The sequence below is a fragment of the Pelobates fuscus genome, chromosome 9 (genome assembly GCF_036172605.1).
Source record: "Pelobates fuscus isolate aPelFus1 chromosome 9, aPelFus1.pri, whole genome shotgun sequence".
Taxonomy (NCBI): domain Eukaryota; kingdom Metazoa; phylum Chordata; class Amphibia; order Anura; family Pelobatidae; genus Pelobates; species Pelobates fuscus.
Window position 1 is genome coordinate 169,562,187 of NC_086325.1, and position 13,275 is coordinate 169,575,461.

General features: G+C 38.3%; 1 protein-coding gene across 9 annotated transcripts in view; it reads left to right on the top strand.

Moving 5' to 3' along the window:
* The first annotated feature begins 215 nt into the window (after positions 1 to 215).
* Positions 216 to 13,275, top strand: part of LOC134573370 (zinc finger protein 618-like) — a 110,057-nt gene continuing 96,997 nt past the window's right edge. For 7 of the 9 annotated variants that reach the window (XM_063433081.1, XM_063433085.1, XM_063433086.1 and 4 more), the window contains exon 1: positions 216 to 374. In XM_063433081.1, the coding sequence (XP_063289151.1) occupies positions 249 to 374 (126 nt within the window). In that variant the 5' untranslated portion in view covers positions 216 to 248. The remainder of the gene's footprint in view (positions 375 to 13,275) is intronic. The other 2 variants (XM_063433083.1, XM_063433090.1) reach the window with 2 other exon arrangements.

Below are 13,275 nucleotides of genomic sequence, written 5' to 3' on the forward strand. Positions count from 1 at the left end.
GTGTCAGTCAGTCTCTCAGTGTGTCAGTCAGTCAGTCTCTCAGTGTCAGTCAGTCAGTCTCTCAGTGTCAGTCAGTGTTACCGTTAGTGTTGGAGCAGTCCCCTCCCTCCATGCTCTCTCCCCGGTTCCCTCTCTCCCCTCCCTCCTGTCTCTCTCTCCCCTCCCTCCTGTCTCTCTCCCTCTCTCCCCTCCCTCCTGTGTGTCTCTCTCTCCCCCCTCCCTCCCGTCTCTCTCTCCCCCCTCCCTCCATGCTCCCTCCCCCCGCTCTCTCTCTCTCCTCCCTCCGATCCGCCGAACTCTCCCCGGGCCGAGCTGCCAGGAGCCGGACTGAGCGGACCCCGATCTGTGTGAGTGTCTGCGGACCCCCCGGCCAGGTACTGGGGGTGCAGGGCGGAGTGGGGGTACCGGGGGGACGGGCCCCCCCAAATCCTGTCAGCCTGTCCGGAGCCGCCGGGGCGGTTATTGGGGTGCAGGCTGGCCGGGTATTGGGGGGCGGGGGTCATGTGGGAGGGGCGGGGTGTGAGGGGGGGCTGTGCAGAGTTTGGGGGTGCCCCCCCTTATTGAGGTCCCCCCGCGGGTTACAGCGCTGTATGGAGACTGGGGGGGTGTGAGCAGTAACAATGTATCAATCTGACCCCCCCGCCCCCCCAGAGTGCGGCCCCGGGGGGCCTGATGGCAAAACAAAGCCCTCACATCCAGGCAGCCATGTCAGCCCCCCTCCCCCTCTCCCCTCCCCCACCCCAAAAACAATCCCAATCCCCCCATTCACACTAACACCCCAACCAGGACCCCCCCAGGCCGTGCCCCCCCTGCACAGACCCCCACCGGCCCCCCAAACACTCGCCAGCCCCCCTCCCCCCGCCTCGGGCCTTATTGCTCTTTCTCAATTTTTCCAATTTTTTTTCTCTCTGAAACGGCAGATTTGTGTCATTAAAGGGCGCCACCTGGCGGCCAGCCCCGGCACTGCGCCCAAATTCTATGGGAAAAAAAAGGAAAATTAGCTGCTTTTTGCTCATTTCTAAAATCTCAAACTTTCATTTCCCCAAATCACATCATTTGCTTGTTTTTACATTTGTAGAAATGGAGAATTTTCCATCCAGTGCTCCCTTTGCCCTTCACCATCCTCAGCCCAACACTCACAAATCACAATCTTTTTATTATTTTCTGAAATGGCTGGCAAAAATCAAATTTTTTAATTTTTTTTTTTTTTATTTTTTTTTTATTTTTATTTTTTTTTAATTAAATTTCTAGAGGTGCAGCTGTTTTGGGGAATTGGTTTAAATGTGCAAATCTAATGCAGTTAAAACACAGGAGAGAAAAAATCTGAAATTTCAATGATTTCAGTCAAGATGAAGGGAATGGGTCCGTATCTGCTTGGAATGGGATTTCTGCTCAGAAAGCAAAATTTCCCAAGGACACACCCAAATTTACATTTCTCGTCTCCATTCCAACTTCAAGTTTTTTTGTTCATTTTTTTTTCAAATTAATATTAGAAAGAAAATACAGATTCGGTGGAATTTACTGCAGATCCTTGAAATCATCCAAAGGATTAATGTAGCCAGGTTCTTGTTTTTTTCTGCTTTCTGTTTTCAATGTTGATAAGATGTTTGTGTGAATTTTGAACATTTTTGCTACATTTGAAAATTGCTGAATTTAATGTGCAGACTGCTGTTTGGAGCATCAATCAGTAAATTAAATTTTGTCTAAATGTGAAATCCTGTGTAAAGAGTTTTGGGCTTTCATTTAAAACAAAATATATGATGTTTTGCTAATGGTCTATTACTGCATCGAGGGGCATGTGACACATTTCATTCAAACAGTGTCTGCCATATTGAATTAAATTTTAATTAATTGATTTGCTCATACTGGCTGTAGAGGATGAAACCTGTAGTGGAAATTTAAGCCATATCCCCCCCCCAATCTTGGCAAGCATTATGTTCTCATTCTTTGTATTTAGAGCTTTTCATTGTGATCAAACAACAAGATTATGTGATGTATTTGGATGAATTTGTAGATTGTAGAATTTAATTTATTTAAAATTTAATTTCCTTTTTTTTTTTTTAAATGTCAAACAGGATTGAGAGCAGTGGGCATTTTTAATTAATTCTGTCTAGTGAAACTCTTTAAATCTTTATTTTTATTATTATTATTTTTTTTAATGTAGGTGTGTGGGTGTATATATATATTTTCATTTTTTTTGTACAATTACATTTTCTGTAGTAAATGTATTTGAAACTAGATGTTAAATGAAGGCCTTTTTGCTATTCTAGTTGATTATATGTTGAGTTTCTAAATCTTAGATTTTGATAAAATGGTTTTGAAAATGTATCATATGTTTAATTATTTTTGACATTTCAGTCTCTTAACCTTTCATTTTCCAAATTAAATTACTGACTCACAGGGCGACCATACTCACTCAGTGTTGTTTAATATCTGTATGCTTTTATTTTTACAACTATTCTAAATTTCTTCCATAACTGCATTACAACATTTTGGAATTATCAAACTTGCCTTTTTTTTGTTTTACATTTTATTTTTGTAAATAAAAAAAACATTTATTTTTGGGGGGGAGGTGGGGGGGGGGGAGAATCTAACTATACATATTTCATTAAAATGTTTCTTGTGCATTTTTATATTTTTTTCAGATCCTTCTAACCGTATAGACATTTGAGGCCTGTATAGGCCCCAGAGTATTAGAGATGTTTTCCAAGCCTTTCGTACAGTACAAATGTCACGGAAATATTTTTCTTGACGTTTAATTAGAAAAGTACATAGAAATGTGTGTTTTATTTGTTTTTTAATTCTTATAGGATAATGGAGGGAGGATGTTAAGATGGGGAAAGATAATTTGGTTAAAATTTATGTTTAGAGAATTTAAAGTTTTTGAGAAATAAAAATGCACTTTATAAAAGGGCATGATTGTGCTATTATTTAAGACACTGGTAGATAAACATCTGTCTGTGACTAGATTCAGATTTGTCATATTGTAATATTCGGTATTAATTTCAGTGCTGATTAATAGAATTTTGAGAAGAAGTGTGAGGAAGTCAACCCATTTAGATTCTTTGTGTATTATGGTGGTGAGAGACGGGTCGTCGAGGCAGTTGCTGGTAATTAAAACAAAGTCAACGTGTGTATACGTTTTCACTCTCGTTTCTAAGATTTTCTGCAAAATATTTTTACAACCCTGTTCTAACCAAGTTCCAAGAGTTCAACAGTTTAATAAAAAAAATCACAATCCTCAATATTTCTATCAACAAGACCGTTTAATGAAAAGAACCCAAAAGTAAGTCTTTCTGTTAACATGAACCACAATTCTAAACAATGTAATCAATAACTCTATAATTTAAACTGGAACCCCAAATATCCAACTGTTCACTCAACTAGAACTTCAAACACCAACATACCTACGTTTTAATGAACAAGAACCCAAAAGCCAAGCATTTTTATTGGCATGAACCCCAGATGCCTACAATTAAATCAAGAACTCCACAATTTCAACTTTCAAGGAACAAGACCCTGCAATGGCAGCCTTTTATTTAAAAACTCTTAACTATTGTTGATCACCAAGACCTCCAGCAACAGTATTTATATCAAGGATGAGCATAGCAGTAACATTTCAAATAACAAAAAACCCAAATGTCAATATTTCTATCAACAAAGACCTCAATTAACAAATGTATCAACATTTTATTCAACAAAAATCTGAAACAACATGAAACTCAGCGAGACCCCCCCAAACAGAACCAACACATCACCTAAATCCCAAATGTGAGCGTGCATTAAAATCTTCTGCAAATAACATTAATGTATCTGTTTCTAACTCAACCCTTTTACAAGGTACTCATGCCACATGTAGATGAATGATGAGGCTTGTTATGGCTAAATCACAAATACCTTTTATTTTTTTTACAGACTGAAGTGTTATTTATTACTTGTGCAAAATCAAAGTTGTCTTTTGGTTAGAAATCCATCTCCATATCTAAAGGAATTTTTTTCTCAAATGAGCAAATATGCTATTTGTTAAAGAAACCAAAACATTTAAATTCTGGGAAGAAAATAAATGATATTGATTTTTAGTGATCTTTTCATTTAATACTTTCACACTTTTAATAATTCTATCCACATTCTATATCATGGGTTGTCTACATTTTTATTTGGTACCCACATTGTGTGCATGGCATTAGCTTATCTACCCATTTTTTTCTGACTTTATCTTGTTTGAGTATTTCATAAAGCCTAAATCTTATAAAATGCTCATACTGACTGTGTTGGAATATAATAAAATTCCTATTTTGTCTTATGGGCAAGTCTGAGTTTGGCAGAACTTGACAAAGTGTGGAGTTTTAGAATTCCCACAAAATTCACAAATGACGGCTGTGGGTTGCGGGTATTTCCTCACACATCGCGTGCGTTTTCTGGTGGATCTTCCATAGTCCTTTGTGTTGTACATGCGCATGAATACAGCAGTAACACAAGCTCTTAATGGATGAAGTGGAGGAGCTGGTGAAGGATGGTGGCGCTATAGGTAAGTACATCTCCCCCATCTTTACTTAGGAAAGAGGATAGATACCAACTGCGGGAGACTTTGCAGATTGTGTAAAAATCCGTAAAGGTGCCCGAGCCACAACAACATTATCATATAAACTGCAAAACATGTATGTGTGTGTATAAAATATGATTTTTCTGTATGTTAAACCTTTGCTATAGAAAACCACTTTTTCAATGTATTTCTCTGCATAAATCAACATTTTCATTATTATTTTACAGAAATGTGTCCATGTGTTAGAATTATAAGCAGTATGTGCCTGACCCCTTACATGCTCACTGATTAATCTTCTATTATAGATGCTGAGTATATGCAGTGATATGTGCACAATCCAGTATCATTCTAACCTCCATCCCCTCTCTAGGTCCAAACAGGCAGACATTCAGGGTTTGATTTCTAACAGGTTATATATTTATATAAATAAATTAATCGGAGCAGTGCTGCTGTGGCAGTGCGTGGTTTTGTGAGGGTTATTGTGATCTTATAAGTTAGTGCGATTTTAGAATCTGTGCCTGTGGAGTTTCTTTTAGGGTGTCTGAATGGATTGAAAAGTGACCCAAAACACAGACTTCTATACTGGTAGTTCCGTTACAGATGGACTATGGCAACATATAGTTCTATTGCAATAAAATGGTCATAATTATATTATTTTTTATCCCCAACTTTTTTTATATGGTCTTTCTATTAAATAAAAATACAATTATTATTACGAAGTGTTCTCATTTAATTTTCCACAGTAGTTTGTAAGTTTCTCTGGGTTTGTTGTTTGTTTTTTGTTTTTTTTGGGGGGACATAAATGTTTTTAATTAAAATCATATATATGCCTGCCCAGGCACAGCCAGACATATTATGCCAATGGTGGGTATTGTATGATCCCATGAGCATGGCCTTTGGTGGTATCAGATAATAGAGACCAGAGGAAGAGGCAATATCAATTTAGAGACTTTGGTGCTAAGTGCTAGTTGGGATGTTAAATTAACAAAGAATGCTATAAGTAAAACAAAAAAGTTTAAAGGGTTCTGGATTCTGGGATCAGCCCAAATAAATACAAAGGACTTTGCTAATAGTCAGGCCTTTAAAATGTAGCAGTCACTGCAAGCCTGGAGGGTTCATATTTATAGGGGTGGAAGTGAAAATTTCGAGTCCTGAAATATAGGAATGAGGAATGCACAAAATAGTTTTCTTTAATGTGTACTTTTCTATAATACTAATTAGAAATCCCTAATGCTTTCTAGAGTATAATTCCTAATAACGCTGTTTGACTTGAGTCTAAATTCAGCAAGCTTTCAGACAAAAAAAGTCAGTCCATAAAGTACAATTCATTGTAACTTCCATCAGACACAGAGGGTTCATACACAGAGCAGGAATTTCATCATATGGACGAAGTTGAGTGGAATGGATGATGGTAATGACAATATTGAGCAGCGTAGATGATGAAGGTGACGATATTGAGCAGGGTAAATGATGGGGACGATATTGAGCAGGGTAGATGATTGTGACGATATTGAGCAGGGTAGAGGATGGTGACGCTATTGAGCAGGGTAAATGATGAAGGTGACGATATTGAGCAGGGTAAAGGATGAAGGTGACGATATTGAGCAGGGTAGATGATAAAGGTGACGATATTGAGCAGGGTAAAGGATGGTGACGAGCAGGGTAAAGGATGAAGGTGACGATATTGAGCAGGGTAGATGATGATGGTGACGATATTGAGCAGTGTAGATGATGAAGGTGACGATATTGAGCAGGGTAAATAAAGGATGAAGGTGACGATATTGAGCAGGGTAGATGATGATGGTGACGATATTGAGCAGTGTAGATGATGAAGGTGACGATATTGAGCAGGGTAAATAAAGGATGAAGGTGACGATATTGAGCAGGGTAGATGATGAAGGTGACGATATTGAGCAGGGTAGATGCTGATGTTTTTGACCAGGGTAGATGATAATAGTGATGATGTTGAGCAAGGTAAATGGTGATGATATTGAGCAGAGTAGATGATGATGATTATGATGATGTTGAGAAGGGTAGAAGATGAAGATGGTGATGATGTTGAACAGGGTAGATGATGATGATGTTGAGCTAGGTTGATGATGAAGATGGTGATGATGTTGAGCTAGGTTGATGATGAAGCTGGTGACGGTGTTGAGAAGGTTAGATGATGATGGTGACAGTGTTTAGAAGGGTAGATGATGTTGAGCCTGGTTGATGACCATGTTGAGCAGGGTAGATGATGAAGATGGAGATGAGATTGAGCAGGGTAGATGATGGTTACGATGTTGAGCAAGGTAAATAAGGATGGGGACTATGTTGAGCAGGGTAGATGAGGATGAATATGTTGAGCATTGTTCTTGATGATAACGACAAAGTTGAGCATGGTAGATGATGATGAGGACTGTGTTGAGCAAGGATGATCATGACTACGTTGAGCAATGTAGTTAATGATGTTGAGCCTGGTAGATGCTAATGGTGACAAAGTTGAGCAAGGTTGATGATGATGACGATGTAGAGCAAGGGATGAGGAAATGGCTAATGTCAAGTGCCTATTTCTATGCACAGAATTGCATTCATTGGCTGAGATCGGTCAGCTGATGTATGGCCGGTGGGATGAAAATCCGCTTTTCACATCTTTGCAGAAGCTGTATTCACGTCACTGGCCATAGAGGCCACTTGTCACCACTGAGGACCCAGGTATGAGCAAACCGTTCTAAAATAGTTTGCCCTGTTACTGGGAAATGAGGCCAGGGTACTCCTTCCATCATAACTACCATGGTGGCATGATGTAATTATTATAATGCTTAAAGTAATCTCTCAAGATACAAGGGGCATAAGGAAAGGAAAACCAAATTTAAAAAAACTAACTTTAAATTAATTCCTCCTTTTCCTGTTTAAAAACCACCCATAAACCTATTTGAGTCACTGTGCTGCAGCCTGATCCATCTACAAGTCAACAGACTCTTCTCTTAGAGAAACATTGCAGATATCCAAAGCGTGCACGGGAAATGCTGCTCTCCGCCAATGCAATGCTTCCGTATGAGGCATACGCGAAGTTCTAATGCCAGACATTAAACTGGATGATGAAGTGATTATCGTGCTTAGACTGTCCCTTTAAATCAGGTGTAAAGATGTACGGTGGTGATTTATACCAAAGAAACCAATTTTTTTTTTTTTTTAAATCTCCAAATCGCACCATTTTATGTATTTTTTTATAATCATTGTTTCTGTAATTTGACTTTAGGTTTTAGATTCATTGCGTTAACGAGAAAAGCCTGCTGTAGGCTTTATTACTTCCTAATAATCAGTTATTTCCCGCAAATCCCCCACACAGAAAGTTTCATTTATGGGGATAAGGATGGATTTAACTTGTATGCCCAGTTTGTGTGCCGAGAGAATATTTCTTATATTTATTGGCTGTCATAAATTCCACTCAAAACAATCTAAACCGAAGAATTTTGGGTGTTTTATTTTTTTATTTTTATTTTTTTACATTTCTGAAATTCAAAGCAGAATATTGTTTTGCTGTATTCTAACATTTCTGAATCCCATTTGTAATTAATGTAGATGTTATTGGTTTACTCGAAACACTTTGATAGAAGTAATTTCTACATCAACAATTCACATTTTAAGCAGTTAAAAGGCATTGTCATTATAAATGTGTAATTTCGTAGTTGTTCTAGTGACATGATGTCCAATGCATTTTGTGCCAGCCACGCTTGGGCAGTAGTCTCATTTATGTGTCCAGCAATCTCACACAAAACAACACGGCCACAAGGATTGACTGTGAGGAACCAACTATATCCTTGTGTGCCGTGAGCTCACCGCAATAGCTGCATATCCTTGGAATTTGCGGCAAATACATCAAATTTAATATAAACTTTGTAAAAGTAAAGAGTAAATGTAATATTATTTTTCTGTTTGTAATTTGTATAATGCATTGAAAACCATGGTCCGAGCCTGGAGTGCACGTTTTATGTGTGTGTTCATATACATTTATTCTAGCATTTTTGATTTTTGAAAATGTATTTTTCCCTTTGACTGTTTTCCGGTGTATTTTCCTTTGATAGTGACTTTGTTAGTTTTACTTGCAGTAGTGAATCAGCCATGCACCAGTTTGTGTTAATTCATATTCACAAGGCAGTAGTGTACAGTGAATTTCCCAAACTGCTGAACTCTATATACATTCCATTATATCGGATTGTGTACCATAATAACCACTAACTGGCTTCCAGGAACAAATATTGTCTGCCTCCTCGTTTTCTTAGATGTTTAAAAACAAAACAAAAAAAAAAGTTGTATTTATTTTTCAGTAACCTTGTATGTGGCACCGTATCAGAAGAGAATATAAATAGATGATATCTGCTGCATTGCGTTGGTGTCTCTAAGGCTCCCCTTGTGCTATACGTGCCACGAGACTAATATTTAAGATTGTCATGGAAAAAGAAAATGTTACATTTGGAACGAGATTAAGTTGGCTGCTAACCAGGAGCCTGGAATATGTTTTGCATGATTCGATTTATGTCCTCCGTTTTAGAAAACAAACGCAGCAGACCTCTCCTTCTTACACTCTGCTCTTAATCATTCTCTCCATGAATCACGATTTGGAGAATTTCAATCCTTTAAAATCTTCAGTGGAAAAAAATGAATAATATTTTGTATCCAATTCTGAACAATTTGTTTCCATAGATTTTGGTAGTGGAATGGATCTGCTTTGCTAAATGGGAGGATGGAAATTCCTGTTTCTCTCTCTTCCATTTGACCATATTCGTGTGTAGCGGACTGGGCCCCATACCAGAGTACGCCCCAGTTTCCTGGGGGGGGCTGATGGCTCACCTCCTGCCCAGTGATTATGGTCCCAGAAAGATGGGACCCTTTAAGTACAATGGCTGGGATTAATGGGATTTTGTATGGCACTACTGGCCCTTTAAGACCCAGCCAAGGACATAGTATACTATTCCAGAGACTTCGGACCATATACCTTATGCAGCAGGACATTGAGCTATCTACCAAAATTTGTGTCTTTTAATATATTTTCATGTATTGTGTATTCACCTTGTATGCAGCATTCGTCTGATTGTTCGGTAAAATCACTCAGTTTATTATACGAGTGAAACTACCAAACAATGAGACCACCCTAGGAATAAGTGTGCCTCAAATTACCATTTGCAACAAGCCACTATTTTCGGCTACTTTGCCTATGCGGTCGGTCAAATCTTTGCTTCCCATAACTTCCGAACCCCTGGTCTGATCTGGATGATTTTTGAATATGTTTCTCACCCAGATCAGGGCTACTAGGGGATACCACATTTAAAGGTGTATCTACCATATTTGGGGTACATCCAAGAATTGGGGGGAAGTATGTACATTATAATTGTGTTAATGTTAAGCTAAGGGGAGGAGATGTGTGGGAGGTAACGTCTATGTGATTGGTGTACTGTATCATTAATGTGAATCCCTCCCTTGCATGGGAGAATGCTTTAAAAGAAGGTGGTTAGGAATTAAACTTCAGTTCTACTCCTGATACTGTGTGTCGTCCAGTGATTGGGAAAGGTGATGGGATACTATTGGATTTTATTGCTGATTGTGCTGGATATTCTCTTGGATTTATTACTTATTCCTGCATCCTCTTAAAATATTGGTGGAGTTCAGCTGTGGGAAATCAGCTCTCCGCTACATCGTGTTTAAAGGCTCACGTCATCAACGTTTTAGTACCCTTTCTCATATGTATTAAAATATACTGACCGGTGAGTGTTCCATTTGTATCTAAATCTCACAGACTGCTTCTTCTGAAGAAGCCAGGAAACATTTCATCAGCCCGTCCAACTGCTTTCTACAGACTGTTGTAGATCTTTCAGCCAGTCCTGGTGCTTCCATAACTTAATTTTGGAGAGTTGACCATTGACCTTTGTGATATAAATCCCTAAATACACAAACCAAATTGCCTTTTCTAATTCATCAGAAAAAGGAAAGTAGGGAATTACATTATTGTGTAGGCCAGCTTCCAGCCTTCAATAAGCAGGATATTTTATGGTGGACATGATTGATGTGTAATTGGTTCTTAAGAGGTTAACCCATGAAGTTAACCCAACGTAAACCATCTGTTTAATCAGGAGACTTAGCATATTAAATAAATTGTCATAAACCATGTTCCACAGGAAAGGAGTACAGTTATGAAATACTTTATTTCTTAAGGGGCCTGTAGTAGCCCAGAAAATGTTTGATATGTCAAGTTTCATTGACCTTTGTTACAGGTGTGTGTTTCCTGGGATTGTTTTTATTTATTATTTTTTGTAAGAAGGGAATTAGTAACACAAATATAATACAAGACTCCAAGTGCAGTGAGCATTTCAACCCTTATTAGCTCTCATTGATTTCATCGAGTTCCTCCATTAGCTCTCATTGATTTCATCGAGTTCCTCCATTAGCTCTCGTTGATTTTATCGAGTTCCTCCATTAGCTCTCGTTGATTTTATCGAGTTCCTGTATTAGCTCTCATAGATTTTATCGAGTTCCTGTATTAGCTCTCATAGATTTTATCGAGTTCCTGTATTAGCTCTCATAGATTTTATCGAGTTCCTGTATTAGCTCTCATAGATTTTATCGAGTTCCTCCATTAGCTCTCGTTGATTTGATCGAGTTCCTGTATTAGCTCTCATTGATTTTATCGAGTTCCTCCATTAGCTCTCATAGATTTTATCGAGTTCCTGTATTAGCTGTCATTGATTTTATCGAGTTCCTGTGTTAGCTCTCGTTGATTTTATCGAGTTCCTGTATTAGCTCTCGTTGATTTTATCGAGTTCCTGTATTAGCTCTCATAGATTTTATCGAGTTCCTGTATTAGCTCTCATAGATTTTATCGAGTTCCTGTATTAGCTCTCATAGATTTTATCGAGTTCCTGTATTAGCTCTCATAGATTTTATCGAGTTCCTCCATTAGCTCTCGTTGATTTGATCGAGTTCCTGTATTAGCTCTCATTGATTTTATCGAGTTCCTCCATTAGCTCTCATAGATTTTATCGAGTTCCTGTATTATTAGCTGTCATTGATTTTATCGAGTTCCTGTATTAGCTCTCGTTGATTTTATCGAGTTCCTGTATTAGCTCTCGTTGATTTTATCGAGTTCCTGTATTAGCTCTTGTTGATTTTATCGAGTTCCTGTATTAGCTTCGTTGATTTTATCGAGTTCCTGTATTAGCTCTCATTGATTTGATCAAGTTCCTGTATTAGCTCTCGTTGATTTGATCGAGTTCCTGTATTAGCTCTCGTTGATTTGATCGAGTTCCTGTATTAGCTCTCGTTGATTTGATCGAGTTCCTGTATCAGCTTTCATTGATTTTATCGAGTTCCACCATTAGCTCTCATTGATTTGATCGAGTTCCTGTATTAGCTCTCATTGATTTTATCAAGTTCCTGTATTAGCTCTCATTGATTTGATCAAGTTCCTGTATTGGCTCTCATTGATTTGATCAAGTTCCTGTATCAGCTCTCATTGATTTTATCGAGTTTCTGTATTAGCTCTCATTGATTTGATCGAGTTTCTGTATTAGCTCTCATTGATTTTATCGAGTTCCTCCGTTAGCTCTCGTTGACTTTATCGAGTTCCTGTATTAGCTCTCATTGATTTTATCGAGTTCCTGTATTAGCTCTCATTGATTTTATCGCGTTCCTGTATTAGCTCTGTTACCGATTGGCCATTTTCGTGTCCATTAAAGTGTTCAGATTACAGACCTTTTACAGGCTCTGTATGGAGGGTCTGAGTACGTAATTCTGAATACTGTTTGCAATCTGTAATATAAAACTGTATGGGTTTACCTCTCACAGTCTGCTAAATATAGTAAATTGCTCTTAGATGTGTGTATGTATAACTTGTATATTCTGTAAACATTTATTAGCACATGCAGGCTAATTGCTAACGTTGGAGTAGCCTGAGATTCTCAGGGGGTATGTAGTCAATAAAAGTGGTTAACCCCCTGTAAGCTGAACCCATTGTGTGTAGCTATCAGGGGAGAGTGGTCTGTCATTTCGGGGTATCTTTGTATTAGAGTTTTATTTGGAGGCATGATGCTGTGATTCTTATTTTTGGAATAGTTGTCCCTAGCAGACACCGTCCACAGGTTAGCTGTATTTGTGGCTCAAATAAGTCAGGAAACTGAGAAACGTTAGATTTGAAATGTCTTTACTTATTATTAAATAATGATAAATTATCTGTGCTCAGCGCGGGTAAGGATTAAACCAACGGACAGTTATTTTCAACAGTCTCTATTTTTAACAAACTAAAACAGAATCTGGCAACCAAACCTTCAAGACTCTCCTCAAGTGAAAAAAAACAAACCACTTTCCATTATTAGTGGATTAAAAGCATCTGAACTCCTGGCGCAAACTGTGCACCTGCTGCCATGGCAATTATTTGTTGAACTTAGAACACAATCAGCATTTTTTTGCTGAGCCAGAGTACAGAGGTCCATCTGTAGCGTTCTACATACATTTCTTCATTACAACAGTAGCTATAGCTCCCTGTCTGATATTCTTGGTATGTATAGCCCCCTGGTTCCCTACGAGATAGATCTAGAAGCCATAACTCCCTAGGGGATATAAATATATATATAACGCCATAGCTTCCTGTCTGATATTCTTGGTATGTATATGCCCCATGGTATTTCTAAAAGCCATAGCTCCCTAGGGTGTATATATCGAGAAGCCATAGCCTCCTAGAGGATATTTATAGATGC